Raw genomic sequence first — 16,172 nt, 5'->3', positions numbered from 1 at the left:
AGTAGTCGGGGAGGGGTGCAGGGGAGGGTGACCTGGAGAGTATAGTGCAAAGGCCCTGGGGCAGGGAGGCTCTGGCAGGCTGAGGACCAGTGAGGAGGTGAATATGCCCAGAGGCGAGCAGGAGGGCCTGGGCCTGAGAGGACGAGGGCACAAGCTAGCTAGTAGATTTTCATCCTTGGCGTCAGGAGGACTCACTGAGCTTGCCTAGAGGTGTGCCGTGGTCAGGCTTCTCTTGCCGCCATTCATTTGCCCCATGCAGCATGAATAAACACTGGTTGGGGGAAGAAGCCCGCACACTGTTATTGGGCACTTCCTGTGTGCCAGACCTGGGGGATTTGATGGCGGGGAGGAAAGGCGAGTCCTTGACCTTCCAGACTCTGCAGTCTGGCCCTTCCGCCCGCCCTGGGCTGCTCCCACCTTTGCCACCTGTCTCCCAGGCACCGGCGGGGCTCCGCACCCACCCAGCTCCCCTTGGCTTGCCCAGGGCTTGATGGGAGTTCACGCGTGGGCTCTGAAGCCAGCTTGCCTGGGTTCCGAATCCGGCGCTGCTGCTTACTAGCTGTGTGACCTTGGGAAGGCTCCTTGGGAGTGAATGGGTGAGCAAATGAATTCGAGATCAAAAGCGGAATTCCGGAATTGGGGCCGCCTTCGGCGTGTTGCACCTGGGCGGGTTCCAGCGTGAGGTAGCGTGGGGGTCCCTCGGGGCCTTCCCGGGTGCGGGCGCCCCCCTGCCCTCGGAAACATTCCCACGCCAGCGGCAGCAGCCCCTTGCTCTGGTGACGCAGACGTGACTGCCCCGTGTGACTTCACGGCATGCCTTGCGGCTCCTGGGGTTCTGGGGGCCGTTCCCACGTGAACCCGTGCTCCCCGCGTCCGGGGGCTCAGCACCGACAAGACCCAGCCGGAAGGGAGCAGACCCTGCCTCGGAGCCCACAGCCCGCATGCAGGCTGCGGCGTTGCCCTCGGCCGCTGTGCCCTCGTGAGGAGGCCCCGTGTCTCTCCGAAGCCCAGCCTCGCACCCCCGGGTGCGGGCACTGTGAGGCGGTCAGCGTGGTGGCTAAGGGGGCGGGCTCCGGAGCCAGACTCCCTGGGTTCGAATCCCAGCCCTGCCGTGTGGACGCTGTAAGCACTGGCGAGGTTACGGGACCTCTCTGAGCCTCCGTTATCTGCTCAGTGAACCGGTAGGAGCGTAGCTCCTCCCTCCCAAGGCTGTTGGCATCCTTAACTAGGTCAGCGCGTGTGGAACACTTCGCACAGCACCTGGCACGAAGTAAGCGCTCCTTTCGACTAGCGATCGTCACCAGTGTCAGTAACGAGTAAGCCCAGACCGTCGCTGTGAGCTCTTCAGTCCCAAGGACTGTGTGTGCACACGCGCGCTGCGCTGTGCTGTCCCGCACGGTAGCCACAAGCCACCTGTGGCTGTTAAGGGCCTGCAATGCGGCTGGTCTGATGTGCTGTCATGGTAAAATAATTTTAAACGCTTACTGTTTAAAAATGTAGAACATCTCCTTAATGATTTTTTTATATCGATTACATGTTGAAACAAAAAGATTTTGAATATATTAGGTTAGATCAAAATGTATTATTGCACTTCATTCCACGCATTTCTGTTCACACGTCCAAAGAGCGGCTCCTGGAGGGCTGGTCTGGGCGCAGCGGCAGTGAGGACACCCCGCTCCCGGCCGCGCGGCAGGTCCCCGGGGCCGGCGTTCTGTTCCACGGAGCTCAGCGTCACAGGCGCTCCGCACGCCAGGGAGACGGCCGCGCGGGGCTGCCTGTGTTGCTGTTGTCCCCTCACCGCTTCCACGTGCCCACGACGCCGGAGGAGCGTCAGGTCGGATCAGGATCTGCCCGCGACTTGCCAAATGCAATTAGTGCGCGGGCTGAGATGCGTGCGCGGTCGGAGCTTTTCTCCTCTGCCTGGGAGCTCAGAAATCCCCGGTCGCCCCCTCAGGGGTTCCGAGGTGGGAAGCAAGCTGGTGAGGGACTCCGCGTCGTTAATAATTGAGCAGATATTCATTAGCCACCTGCTGTGCGGCCTCGGCTGGCCCCGATGCTAGAGATCGGGCAGGAGCGCGGCCGCTGAAGAGCCGGCTCGGCGGGAGCGGGGGCGGGGGGCAGCAGCCGCGGGCGGCCTGGAACACTAGCCGGCCGTGAAGAAGACCCGTGGCTGCCCGCACGCGCGGGGCGTCTCCGATAGGACACGGAGTCGTACCGCCGGACACAAGAGCGACTGTGCCGTGTGGTTCCATTTCCCTCGAGTTCAAGAACAGGCAAAACGAGTCTGCAGGGATCGAGGTGGAAATCAGGGTTATCTGGAGGAGGGGCTGGATCGGATCAGGAGGGGCCACGGGAGCCTGGACGAGCTGGAACCCCTTGTGTCTGGATCTGGGTGGTTACACGGGCGTGTACTTGGGGGAAGTGCCGTCAGCTGAGCAGCGGAGCCGCGGGCACAGCTCAAGGCCCGGACGCTGGGCTCGCTATTTGTTGCCGTGTATCAGGTTGCCACGAACTCAGCAGTGTTAAACGAGTGTGAGTGTTACTCTCTCACAGGGCCTCGTGGCCTACGAACCGACTGAGCTGGGTGCTTCTGGATCGGGGTCGCTCAGAAGCTCGCAGGCAAGACACAGGCCGGGGCCTCATCCTCTGAAGCCTTCTCGCGCTGGAAGAGCTGCTTGCAGGGGTCTCCCCCCAGGGGCTCCTCGCAGGGGCCTGGCAAGCTAGTCCTGGTTGCTGGGAGGAGGGCTCAGTTCCTTGCCACGTGGCCCTTTCCATCCTGTGGCAACCAGCTACCCCAAAATGAGATTTAAGAGACTTGAGGAGTCGTGGTCCCTGGTGCCTCACCTCCTGTGACTTACTCTCCGGAGTCACACTCGTGGCTTCCCCTGGATTTTGCCTTAGGATCAAGTCACTGGGTCCGCCCACACTCAAGGGGAGGGGAATGAAGCTTTACTCCTTAAATGGAGTAGTAGCAAAGAATTTGTTGGGCTTATTTTAAAACCACTACGCATGCTATACCTGAATTTTAAAACAATTTTATTCCCTATTTCAAAAAACATCAGGTGATAGGATAGAAAGTAATGGGTTTTAGTAAGTGTGTTCACTGTGCTTTCTGAGGAGGTGACATTTGAACTGAGCTCTGAGTAGGAAGACTTATGAAGATCAAGGGAAAAGCATCAAAGGCAGAGGGAACAGCAAGTACAAGCGCTTTGCTGTGATATTGAGTTGCTAGAGATTCAGAAAGAACAATATAGCCAGAAGTTAAGGAGTAGGGGGAAAGGAGGAGCTGCGAGGGGATATGTAGAGGCCATGGAGAAAGAAGTTTGAGTGTGACGATCTAAAACAGCTCAAAGCCACTGGCAGGATTTTAGCAAGGGTGAGGTCCCTTCCAATGGACATTTTGAACAGCGAGCTTTGGTTGTAGGAACAGGAGTAGAGGCCGGAATCACCAGAGAAGAGGCGATGGTGGCTTGGAGTAGAGTGGTCACAGGGTCAAGGAGAGAAGGGGACAGGTCTGTGTCCCTGGGATCCCACATGCTCAGATCCTCCCAGGCGGCACCCCAGAGGCGGTGGGGACAATACTCACTTGTCCTTGCTGAAGGCGGGAAGGCTGAGGATCCTTCTCCCTCCAGGGAGCGTCAGGACCGCCAATCAGCGGAGCCCGTGCTGTCCGGCAGGGCCCTCCTTGGGCGAGTCAGCCTCGCCTGGGCTATTTTTACCCAACTCGTGGGGCCCGTGTGCTCCCTGTCCAGATGCAACACCCCCATTTCAAACAAAGGGCACTTTAATTCTGGTGAAGCACTTGGTAGTTGCCACTAGCATTTGACCTGCATGAACTGAAACTCCTTGGTTCCTCTCCAGAGCCAGGCCTGGCCACACCCTTGAGGAGGATGCCCGCTGCCCACTGGGCCCCGCCTGGGCAGGGTGGGCGCGCAGGCTCCACCGGTAAAAGAAGACGTTGACCATTCTCCCATCTCCGGCCATGTGCCTTCCCCTGTGGACAGCCATTAATACTTGGTTTTGGTTTCGAACTTTCTAGGGAGAGAGGCAACAGAACATAGTTTAAATGCTTCATTGGAATCCAGATATTTTCCAGCTTTTGAGGAGGGGCACCCATCAGAATAGGATCGTTTAAGAGACATTTGTGCACTCCAGTGTGGACTTGGATTTCTTTTTTTTTTTTTAAAGGCCGGCCTTTATTTATTTTTTAAGATTTTATTTATTTATTTGACAGAGAGACAGCCAGCGAGAGAGGGAACACAAGCAGGGGGAGTGGAAGAGGGAGAAGCAGGCTTCCAGCGGAGGAGCCTGATGTGGGGCTCGATCTCAGAACTCCAGGATCACGCCCTGAGCCGAAGGCAGACGCTTAACGACTGAGCCACCCAGGCGCCCCGGGACTTGGATTTCTAAGCGAGCCGTTGACAGCTTGCAAATGCCTAAATCTTGGACTTCTGTTCCTTTCCAGCAAATCCTGGTTTCTTTCACTCTTGCGGGGACAGGTCTAGCGCACTCACTTCTTCGCAGCATGCTACAGCTGCAGACTTATGTGGTACCTTTTGATTCCAAACTGGAAATGGGTCTGGAGATTTGGGGCCCATCAGTACTGAGCATCTGACCCTGCCCGTCACGTGACAACTCCCTACGCAGGCATATTGCCTCATGATCGTGCAGGTGGTTGAGGGGAACGTGGGCTGGGGGCTGGGAGTCCTGTGTTCTGTCCTGGCCCCATTACTTGGGTGATCTTGGACGCTGTACTTTACCTCCCGGGGCTTTAGGGGCGTAAGGTTTATAAGCAGGGACCTCTCGGTTCCTTTGCTGCTCTGACATCAGGAGTGGCTTCGTAGCCCCTCAGCTACCAAGATGAAGTGCAGCAGGTCAATCAGGGACCCAGAGGAAACGGCGGGACGGGCTCAGAGAGGTCCCTGGGCAAATATCTGAGAGGCAAAACCAGCCAGCCACCCAATGAAGAGAAATGATTGTAATGTTTTAGTAACTACTCACGTTCGGTTGCTTTCCAGTTCCCTGTGCCGCTTGATCGCATACTAGGAATATTAAGTTTGAGGGTGTGTCCTGATTTAGGTCATGCCCCCTCACCTACAGTGAAGTTTGCCAAGTTTCCCATCTCCAAGCCACAGGCCGTGCACATCTGGAAAAAACAGCGCCCTCAGCCTACTGAGTTCTTCACTCCTGTCCAGGTGGAATACATTTCTCTGTGCTTCCTCTTGCGGCTCTGAGGCTTTTTGAGAAGGAAGAGTCAAAGGTAGACAGCTGGCTGGCAGAAAGGCCCCTCACGGTGGTTGGTACAGAAGTGTGCTGGGCGGATGAGTGCTGTGAGGACGCGGAGCTCCTTGCCAGCAGTGAGGGCTGAGAGGGCAGAGGAAACACCGGCCGCATTGGCTTATCTATAATATGCAAAGGGCATTTTGGAGTTTGCTGTGCTGAGTGCGGCCCACAGGCCCAGAGCACCACGCCGACAACTTCCCGGTGGCGGGGGTGGCCAGGGTGACCAGCAGAGTTTTATATCAAGGGCATGCCAGGTGGCACTGGGAGACTGTGGCATCATGGTCCAGGCATCTTACCTACAGAAATCCCAGCCATATTTCTGGGCTTAGTTGAAATGCTGCCTCCTGTCTGTGAGTCTGATCTCCTGGCTGTCGGAGCTCTCCTGCTTGCGAATGCCCGAGCACCTTGCAGTCCCACTCCTGCTCCTTGTATTCGAGTTAGCTGGGCACTGCGTGATCGGAGGCATCGTGGATGAGGGAGCCTAACCTGGTTGGCATCAAACCCCGCCACGTGTTAACTGTGCTATGGGGCATGTGGCTGAACCTTGCTGAGCTTCAGTCCCTCATCTGTAAAGTAGGAATAACATTCACTTTCCTGAAGTGTTTGAAAGCTTGAACGTAGGGCATGTTGAACACCTGACATATACTAACCATTTAATAAATGGTAGATAGTGCCTTTTTTTTCTTTCTGTAGACTGTAAGCTCTTCAAAAAAAACCTTTTTATCCCCAGCACCTGGCACAGTGCCTAGGACATAAGTAGGTACTCAGTAAATGTTTACTTGAGTCAAATGAATTACTTCTAGCACAAATATTTCTCAAAATTTCTTGTGTCCTATTCATTATTCCCTAAATAATGTTAGCCCATGTTTTGACTTCTATACTCTCTCAATGAAAGAGCTGCAGACGACATTCCACACCCAGAAGGGGGGTGGTGTGCCTCACGTGACGCTAGAGCTTCTTGGATATCGTCCTCTTCTTTCCCACCTAGATCTAGGTGATGCTCTAAGGACAGGCTGGCCTTGAACCATCGCATATGTTTTGTTCTTTTTCCTTCCAGATTCTTAGGATTTGCACCAGGTACACACCAGAACAAGACACCATGACTTTTTCAGATGGCCTTACCCTAAATCGAACTCAGATGCACAATGCTGGATTTGGTCCTCTGACTGACCTTGTGTTCACCTTTGCCAACCAGCTCCTGCCTTTGGAAATGGATGACACAGAAACAGGCCTTCTCAGTGCCATCTGCTTAATCTGTGGAGGTACCAACTACCTAGAAAACCCTCGTGAGACTCCATGAAGAACAACTTACGCTCGTAATTTATGGGAAATTCCTATCTCCATTTTGGAGTAATTTTGCAGGGAGAAAGGCATGTGCATAAACAGCCAGGCGTGCATGCTTGGGGTTTGTCGCATTTTTCCATATTGTTGTAAATGAAATGAAGGCATTTGGGATCTTTTTGCTCTGAAATACCAAAATATTATTTCTCCAATTGCTACTGGATTTTTTCAAGGCAGGATCAGACTGTTGTAAAATAAATTGCCTAAGGACATTTTAATGATAGTGCAAGGGACTTCCATGTGCTGTTTGCAAATTTAGTGGCTGGGACTACAAGTCACTGGGTTGTCTTGCCCCCCCCCCCCCACTAACCCTTGAAGAACTGGGATAAAATATGGCTCTCTTCTTCGTACTGACCCCTACTGGCTGACAGGAGGTTGAATCGTAAGTGGTAAAAAGTAATGGCTTTAATTACGGGGGCCTATTTACCTTGCTTTTAAAACCATCCGGCTGCTCAGGTTTGTTTGAATTCAGTTCAGTAGTGACACCTCCTGGTCACAAGAAGTAATTGTCTCCCTGGGACAAAAGCTACCAGGCATCAACATGAGCTTTTGACCAGCAAGACGGACATTTTCAAGTATCACTACTTAAAGCAGTTGCATGTATCTTCAAACTTGTATACGTGATCGAATCATCCAATTATAAAGTCATAATACACTAGGACCAAGGAAACAAGAAAGGGAAATGGGCAGCAGCCCTCTCGCCTGGCAAGCGCATAACTCTGTGTTCGGATACTAATTACTACTTTATTTCTGCTGTCTAGACCGCCAGGACCTTGAGGAACCAACAAAAGTAGATAAGCTACAAGAACCACTGCTGGAAGCACTAAAAATTTATATCAGAAAGAGACGACCCAGCAAGCCTCACATGTTTCCAAAGATCTTAATGAAAATCACAGATCTCCGCAGCATCAGTGCTAAAGGTATGTCTTTAGAGTCGACATCGTATTCATGAAGTGGTCCTGACGTGTTTTTTTCAACTTGATGTTTTCATTCAGGATGTCTGATAATAGCTGCTTTTTCATTGTTGTTCTGGAAGTTATTTCTCACAGAAATCAAAAGGAAGAGTATCCACCCTTAAAAAAACCTCATAATATCTTACCCCACTCAATGATCTTAATAGATTATGAGTTTATAATTCAGGTGACTAAGTGAACAGAAAAACTGGGTTTTTTTCAAATTTATTTGAGAGAGAAGGAGTGCACGTGTGCAGGGGAAGGAGCAGAGGGAGAGGAAGAGAGAGAATCCCAAGCCGACTCCCTGCTGAGCACAGAGTCCTACGGGGGCTGGATCCCAGGACCCTGAGATCATGACCTGAGCCGGAATGGAGTCCGACGCTTACCCGACTGAGCCACCCAGGTGCCCCTAGAAAAACTATTTTCCAGAGAATGTACTATATATCGACAGGCTTTTTAATTTTCTAGTTTTATACATTTCATTCCTTTCCACACATGCTTTGCTTGATGTAAACTTGACTCCAGTTTTTCCTGACCATCCAAACCTCAAGAAAATGAATGGTACTTAGGGCAACCGTTACTGGTGAAGTTTCTCTCTCAAATCAGTGTTACCATCGCTCTCTTGTGTGGAGGCAGACTGACGTCTGCACACTTCTCAGCAACGGAATTCCGGCCTTCCTGAGAGGTATAAATATTCCTTGCCTAATGATTTTCAGTTTGTGTGGCAACTCGAGCAATTGCAGAAGCGCCTAGAGCCATAGGACAGTTGAGTGCTAGAGTAGGGCTTTTCTGTGTACAGAGAAAACTCAGCAGCAATCCCTGGTGCCAAGTGTGCTGTTGTCATTCTCCCTCCCCAGGACGTGCTCTGTCCCTGAAGGCCTGGCTGAGCCAAGGAACAAACTCTACATTTCAGAAAGTGCTTTAAAAACATGGTGAACTTGTTTGACAAGGAGTCTCAATTCCTGACCTCCTTCTAAGAGGTTCTCTCAGTGAGCCATTCTGAGTTCATCGCTAGCATGGGCCTAAGAGTACGCAAATAGCAGATACCAGTGTTTGGCCATTGTAATTGTGAGGTCTTTGATTTTAAAAACAGTGAGGCTGTTTAACTTAATACAGTCGTTCTCTATATCTAGCTAGACCAGTGCTAATAGAATTAACTGTGATTATGGAAATATTCTATAATCTGCATTGTCCAATACAAGGAGCCACTAGCCACACGTGGCTCTTGAGCACTTAAAAAGTGGCTAATGCAATTGAGGCACTGTTTTTCCTAATCGTATTTAATTTAACGAATTTAAATTTAAATCGCCACATGTGGCTGGTGCCTACTGTGCTGGACAGTGCGATGCTACGTCAGCTTGATAATCACTGCACATTTATTACTTAGGTCACTTCCTTCATTTGTGGGTAACTAACTGGTATCTGTGACAACTGTCTCAAGATATGTTCCTTCTGGTCTTTTATCAAGTAAATATATACTTCCAACCTTTCCTAAAACTGACTCAGGCATGGACTCATCAAATTGAAGCAAGTCACTGCATCTGCGCTGCTTTCCTCGAGATGAAGTAACAAGATTTAAATGTTGTAAAATCAGGACAGCCTCTGGGAGGCACTGGTAGCACAGTTTTCACAGCAGATGAAAGTTGATCCCGAGTTATTCAGCTTAACTCCCTATCTCTACCAGATTTCTATTATTTCTCTTTAAAAGGTGCAGAACGTGTAATTACCTTGAAAATGGAAATTCCTGGATCAATGCCGCCTCTCATTCAGGAAATGCTGGAGAATTCTGAAGGACATGAACCCTTGACCCCAAGTTCAAGTGGGAACCCAGCAGAGCACAGTCCCAGCACCTCACCCAGCTCAGTGGAAAACAGCGGTGTCAGTCAGTCACCACTGGTGCAATAAGACACTTTGCAGCTACTTCAAACATTCCCCAGTACCTTCAGTTCCAGGATTAAAAACGCAAGAAAAAAACATTTTTACTGCTGCTTAGTTTTTGGACTGAAAATATGTTAAAACTCAAGAAGGACCAAGAAGTTTTCATATGTATCAATATATACTCCTCACTGTCTAACTTACCTAGAAATACAAACTTTTTCAATTCTAAAAATCAGCCATTTCATGCAACCAGAAACTAGTTAAAAGCTTCTATTTTCCTCTTTGAACACTCAAGATTGCATGGCAAAGACCCAGTCGAAATGATTTACCCTGGTTAAGTTTCTGAAGACTTTGTACATACAGAAGTATGGCTCTCTTCTTTCTATACTGTATGTTTGGTGCTTTCCTTTTGCCTTGCATACTCAGAATAACCAAGACACCAAGGTTGTGAAACAGACTACTGTACGTGTCCAGCTAAGAAAGGCTCAAAAAAAATAACTGTCTTGCTTTCACAATGAGGACATCAAGGTAAGGAAAGGGGACTGTTGTACAGTATGACAAGATAAAGCTAGAGATAACTCTAATTTAGTTAGTACAGAAGCTTGTCCTTGCTCTTTTTGACGCTCTCAAACCGCGTCTTCTATTTCATGTTGCCCAGTAATAAGATACAAATTCACTGCACTAGCAGAAGAGAATTCTGTATCAGTGTAACTGCCAGTTCAGTTAATCAAATGTCATTTGTTCAATTGTTAATGTCACTTTAACAGTGGTTTATTACTTAATGACATAACTACACAATTTTTAAAAAAAAAATACATTTTTACAGTAATGGTAGCCTCCAAGGCAGAAACACTTTTCAGTGTTAATAAGTTTTTTGTTTACCTATTCACAAGCCATTAGGGAAATTTCATGGGCTAATTAGCAGACTGGTCTACCACCTATACCATGTAACTCTAGTGTCCTTTCTGGTGCGTGCCTGGTATGGAGGGTTTTTTCTAGCCTCCTTGATGGCCAGAGGCTAATGTGAACTCCCGAAGGCATGGACAGCGAATCTGCATCCTTTGACCTTGTTCGATCACTATGAAGCAGAGTGAAAGCTGTGGTAGAGTGGTTAACAGATGATACAAGTGTCAGTTTCTTAGTTCTCATTTAAGCACTAGTGGAATTTTTTCTTTTGATATATTAGCAAGTCTGTGATGTACTTTCACTGGCTCTGTTTGTACATTGAGATTGTTTAACAATGCTTTCTATGTTCATATACTGTTTACCTTTTTCCATGGAGTCTCCTGGCAAAGAATAAAATATATTTATTTTAAAAGTGTATGGGAGCTTTTACTACACTTTCATCTTTAGTCAAGACACAGAGCACACAGTTCCATTTTTAATGTTTAAATTTCATTTCAAAAAGCAGGTCTGTAGTCTGCAACCATGACAGTTAAAATCTGTGCTAGTGCACGGCAGTCTATAGCAAGTCTACGAGCCAATCAGACGGTACGTGACATTTCAATGAGTAAAAAAGGGCATAAAACTGTATGTGTAAGAACAAAATGTTAAAAGGCCTACCACAATAATAAAAAACCATCAATTACATTGTCACATTAAAATAAGCCAGATGTACAAAAGTCTGAGACAGAAAAGACAAAAGGACAACACAATTTATCTGTTGAAAAATGTTTCTGTGCTCTTTGGGCACTTAATTAATTAAACATTGCAAAATCAACATCTTCTTCTTCATCAGACTCTGCAAAATATTTTACTTCTTTCCTAGCCCTACCGGTCCGTGGCAGAGAAGGTGGTTCAGAAGTGAAGTCTGATGGGAAGATGTCCACATCTGAATCCTGATCAAAAGATGTTTTCTTCGGTTTCTAGACAGGTTTAAAAAAAAGAAAAAGACTGAATTATTATTCCTTACACTTCACCTACATTTGAGAAATATTGCAAATAATGAGGTTACTAAAATCAGAATTGTAATGCTGACTTAAGCATAAGACCAGTTATCTAATCCTTTTTTCCCTTTTAGAAAAATAAGTAAGTCCAACAATCTGCCACCTTGGTGATCTCTTTATTGCCAAATATGCACAGTGTCCAGATTAGTAAAAATTACTTATTTCTAAGTACCTATATTCATGAAAGGAAAACAACAAGAGTATACACAGTACGGAGTACATACTGTGTTTATAAAAATGCAGGGAAGTCATATCAAGATGGACCAGAGACACGGAAGATGACCGGATGGAAAAAGGTCAAGGTGGAGAGCAGCATAAAGCTAAAATCTCTAAGTTTATATTTTTAAGTTCTAATAGGAAAAGAGAAAAAAGAGGGACATTTGAGGTTTTTTCTTTTACCTTAAAAAGATTGAAAATTAGCCATAGTCAAATGAATTCAAGTTAAAAGAGAAAAATCAAATTAGCCCTGGTCAAATAATTCCAAGTTAAAAAGAAATAGCCTTTATTTGGTCTGAAAGTAATACTTCAGACAGGTAGCACATAACTTCTATGGCTCATTGGATGAAATAGAATACTCTTAATTAAATAGGCTAATTTATGCCATGCTTTTATCCAAGAAATAGTCCTGACTATATGGATTTTATACTTGGATAATGCTTTAACCACATACAAAGCCCCCTATGCATAAGACAGGCTAGGTTAGGAGACATTATAGTAATAAGCCAACTAAGCCAGTTATACAGATCATCATAAAACAACGCACTAAAAAGATGTTCCCAATTACCTTGCTTGCTGTTCTGGATGTTTTCCTGCCAGGGTTATAGTCACCTTCGTTTTCAGAGCCAGATGCTTTCCTTTTCTTTGCCCCTCGGCCTTTACCTTAAAATGATACAAAGGTGGTGTTTTTTTATTTTTGTTTTTTTTTCCTCCCAAGGTTAAGTGCAATATAAAAAATAAATACCACAACATTATACTTCACTTCTTTGGCATGCCCCAATCAGTACGGCAATCCTGGTCTCTAAATATAAATGAGGTAAAAATATTTTGGCAGCATCATTTCAGTTCTGGGATTGATAGGACTAAAGAGTATTTCACAAATACATTTAAAACTAGTTGGAAGGTCCTGGTGACAAATTTTAATGACCAAGCCCGATACACAAGAGAAAACACTGGCATTTTGACTATATAGTCCTTGGGCCTGAAAAGAAAATGTCTTCAGAATGCTTTTTAACTTGTATGTGACTAAAAAAAAAAAAAAATTAGTTTCTAATTTGTCATTGACTAGTACCTTTAAAAATATAAAATGAATCACTAGAAAAGTAATACATATTAGTACAAATTTTATGTTTAATTTGCTTATCACACATTAGTAATAACCATTTTAAGTAGCACAGTCTTAGAATAAAACCCCCAGTATTAATCATGTAATAATCTGTCAAATCCATGTTCCTTCTCAGACTTAGAAGTACCACACGCAGATTTTTTTTTCAGCCATCTACCTAACCTCTTATTCTTGTTGGAGGAGGAAGAGAGAAAGGTAATATGCAAATGGTGATAAAATATTATCCATCCTACAGTGATGCCAGATGCCACTGAAAAAGAAAATGGAACTAAAGTGCAATTCTAAATTGTAAAAATTCCTTAAGGGCTATGACTAACCAGATTGTACTAGTAAAGACAGCCTAAATGATCTCAGGATGTTTACCTAATGAATCAATAAAATGGCACTCGTGAATTTATAAAAGTTTCCAATCATGCATACCATAGGTATTGACCTCATAGTTACAGTTTTTTTCCCCTAGTCTCCGTTGTTTCCATGTAGGTCTGTATCACCTTATCACAACCACCACTTTAAGACATGAACACATTGATGGGAATATCTGTCAGCTGGATAAAAGGTTGAGCAGCGACCCTTAAAAAAAATTATGTCCTTGCAGGATTTTCTCTGGATGCAAATGTTTTGATTTACCTTTTATAACTTTTGATATCTTATGTATTCCCTAAAAGTATCAGAAAATAAATAAAACTAGTTCTCTCTGGGGAAAAAAAAATATGTCTTACACATATATTTTAAAAAACACCTTAGAGGACTTTCTAGATTCTGGAGGCAAAGGGTGGGGGGGGGGGGGTACCAGGGAGAACTGATGCTGGTGCCTTTACACGTCCCTGAGTACAGTGATTTCCTAGATGAGCAAAAAGCTCCAGTCAGTCCTAGCGCCAATGACAGTCACTCTCTCGTTGGTAAGGAGCCCTCATCTGACTCTTTAATAACTACTTTCAGTGAGTCTGGGGCAGGGGGGTCTTTGCATCATTCTTAGGGGTGCAAGTTGCTTACTTAACCTCTTTGAGTCTCAATTCCCTGATTTATAAAACAAAGTGCTAGACTTCCTCTGGACTCTAATTCAGCACTGATTCTTAGATGTTGCTTGAGGAGCAAAGCAATTTAAAACATAATAGGTACACAGCCTCTCTAACTTCAGTGAGTAGAAGAGACTCTTTTCCACATGGCACACATTAGGTTAACATAATCCTCACCTTTTGGGGGTGTAGTCTTCTTTGGAATGCCAAATTCTGAATCTGAGTCAGAGTTGATAGGCTCTACTTTCTTCTGTTTAGGGGCTCTCTTGGGCTTAGCAGTTGTATCTGAAGACGGTTTTCCTATTAAGCAAACTTCCATTTCATAAATCAATGTAATATACTTACCAACAAACCACACTCAAGTGAATCCTATAACAATAACAATCCTGTAACAATCCTATAATCCTATAACTGCTGATATGAAATTGAGTAGCCTTAAATAACAAAATGGTTTCTTTCACTTGCTGCCAGTGTAAAGGCAAACAATTTCTCATAGAGGACAAAATGCTTTTTATTAGGAATAATTTTCCTTTTGATATTTCAAATGAGATTATTTTAAACAAAGGCCATTAAAGTGAACTAAGCAGTAACTATTAAAAAGCAGTAGTAAAAGTACAGGATAGTCATGACAAAAAGGTAACACATTTGACATAAATTACAACTCAAGTATAACCACATGTTTAGTCCTAACTTTTTTTTTTTTTTAAAGATTTTATTTATTTATTAGACAGAGACAGAGACAGCCAGTGAGAGAGGGAACACAAGCAGGGGGAGTGGGAGAGGAAGAAGCAGGGTCCTAGCGGAGGAGCCTGACGTGGGGCTCGATCCCATAACGCCAGGATCACGCCCTGAGCCGAAGGCAGACGCTTAACCGCTGTGCCACCCAGGTGCCCCTAGTCCTAACTTCTGTTTTTAGAGAAAAAAAAAAAAATTTTTTTATGGGACCCTCAAAAATACCATGAATAGAAGCTGATTCACTTCCATCCAAAAGTTGAAATCCAGAAATGGCACTTTAATGTGCAAAGAAATATGAAGATTCCAGGTAAGTACATAATAGACCCAAAGGCCTTTGTTTTTACGAATTTTAAAATAGACCTTGTTTTTCAGATTTCCAGTCTTTGTGAAAACTGATAAATCAGTCTTTACTTGTGTGATTAGTAAAAACTAATTTGGAAAAAAAAAAAAAAACATCAAATTAACCAGCCTTTTTTCTACTAAACAACAACAACAACAACAACAACAGGCTAATTATATGGAAAATATATTCCCAGGCCCAATTTGAGGTGGCGGGGTGAAGGCCCCTCATTAGAACAGCAAGTGGTGGTGGTAGCCACAGATTTCGTGCCTTTCCCCCTGAGTCCTTATGACTAAATGTACCACAAGAGCCCCATGGCAGGCAGTTCTAGCGCGAGTATAGGCTTGATATAGCAGTACGTTCTAGGAACCACCTTTTTTCTTCATTAGTTTGCAGGCTTGCAGTGTTAGGTGGAAGTCAGATATCTCAGTACTATGAGCTTTTTCTGCTATAAACTACCAGAGCTACAGAACTTAACTTGTATAGTAATGTATGTAATTTGGAGTTAACCTAGAACCTCACAGAGGGACAGGACGCATCCTCTCCTTGAAATGGTATTTTGTGGGAACTGTAGTTTTGGAAGAGGCTAGAGGAAGAGTGAGGGGTTCAACTATTTTACACAGGGATCACTCACGCAACTGACACAAGGCTAGTTCAACTACTGGTGAAACAAGCAAATAGGACAGGTGCTGTGGTATGCTAGCCTTTTAGTTAATACTCCAGTCTAACTCATTAGGTTAATAAAGAGGAGTGAGGAGCTTGACGAAGGAAACAGGCTGATATGTTCAAAGAAGTGATATGACTCCCAAGATTTCAGGGTGGTTATAAAGTGCTCACATGAAGACAATTTTTTAAAAGATGCATAAAGGGAAACTAGGGCCTCAGTATGAGTTCCCCAGAAGCAGATCCCACCTGATCACAAGCAAAGACTCAAGTACAAGTACTTACTTGGAAGGTAAAAAAAAGTACAAAAATGAGACGTGAAGAAAGAAAACTGTCATCACTCTTGAGGGCTTACCTCTTACCATAAGCAATCCTGAGCCAACTCTAAAACACACATCCCAGAGTTAGCCTACCTGAGAAGCAAAGCACTAACATGTTTGCAAACCAGCTTCCCTCCATCACTGATAAAGGGTAACTGGGGTGGGGAAATAGGAACATTCTAACATAGTAACAAAAAATCCTGAGGCAAAGAAATACAGACCCTGGCCAATATGTACTGAAGTGGTATGGGCAGGGCTCCTGATGTGTCGGCCAGAGAAGCTCCTGTAGTTAGTGAACTTCTTACCGTGGTCCTAGTGCAGTCAAAGTAAAGTAGGGACTTCTGTTGTTCTGCTA

The 16,172-nt window shown here is 45.5% G+C and overlaps 2 protein-coding genes across 7 annotated transcripts in view; one reads left to right on the top strand and one right to left on the bottom strand.

Moving 5' to 3' along the window:
- RARB (retinoic acid receptor beta) overlaps positions 1 to 10,776 on the top strand; it is a 443,932-nt gene extending 433,156 nt beyond the window's left edge. For all 4 annotated transcript variants that reach the window (XM_087870159.1, XM_045791638.2, XM_045791639.2 and 1 more), the window contains 3 exons: positions 6,341 to 6,545; positions 7,386 to 7,544; positions 9,286 to 10,776. In XM_087870159.1, coding sequence (XP_087726285.1) covers positions 6,341 to 6,545; positions 7,386 to 7,544; positions 9,286 to 9,482 — 561 coding nt within the window. In that variant the 3' untranslated portion in view covers positions 9,483 to 10,776. The remainder of the gene's footprint in view (positions 1 to 6,340; positions 6,546 to 7,385; positions 7,545 to 9,285) is intronic.
- Positions 10,777 to 10,823: 47 nt separating this feature from the next.
- Positions 10,824 to 16,172, bottom strand: part of TOP2B (DNA topoisomerase II beta) — a 58,387-nt gene continuing 53,038 nt past the window's right edge. For 2 of the 3 annotated variants that reach the window (XM_045791631.2, XM_045791633.2), the window contains exons 34-36: positions 13,937 to 14,071; positions 12,186 to 12,280; positions 10,824 to 11,320 (exon numbers count right to left, since the gene is read on the bottom strand). In XM_045791631.2, the coding sequence (XP_045647587.1) occupies positions 11,153 to 11,320; positions 12,186 to 12,280; positions 13,937 to 14,071 (398 nt within the window). In that variant the 3' untranslated portion in view covers positions 10,824 to 11,152. The remainder of the gene's footprint in view (positions 11,321 to 12,185; positions 12,281 to 13,936; positions 14,072 to 16,172) is intronic. The other variant, XM_045791632.2, reaches the window with a different exon arrangement.

This window comes from Ursus americanus, chromosome 20 (assembly GCF_024610735.1).
Source record: "Ursus americanus isolate L20-20 chromosome 20, mUrsAme1.1.p, whole genome shotgun sequence".
In the NCBI taxonomy this organism is placed as follows: Eukaryota; Metazoa; Chordata; class Mammalia; order Carnivora; family Ursidae; genus Ursus; species Ursus americanus.
The sequence above is the reverse complement of the archived record's forward strand: the minus strand, read 5'-3'. Positions and strand labels throughout refer to the sequence as shown.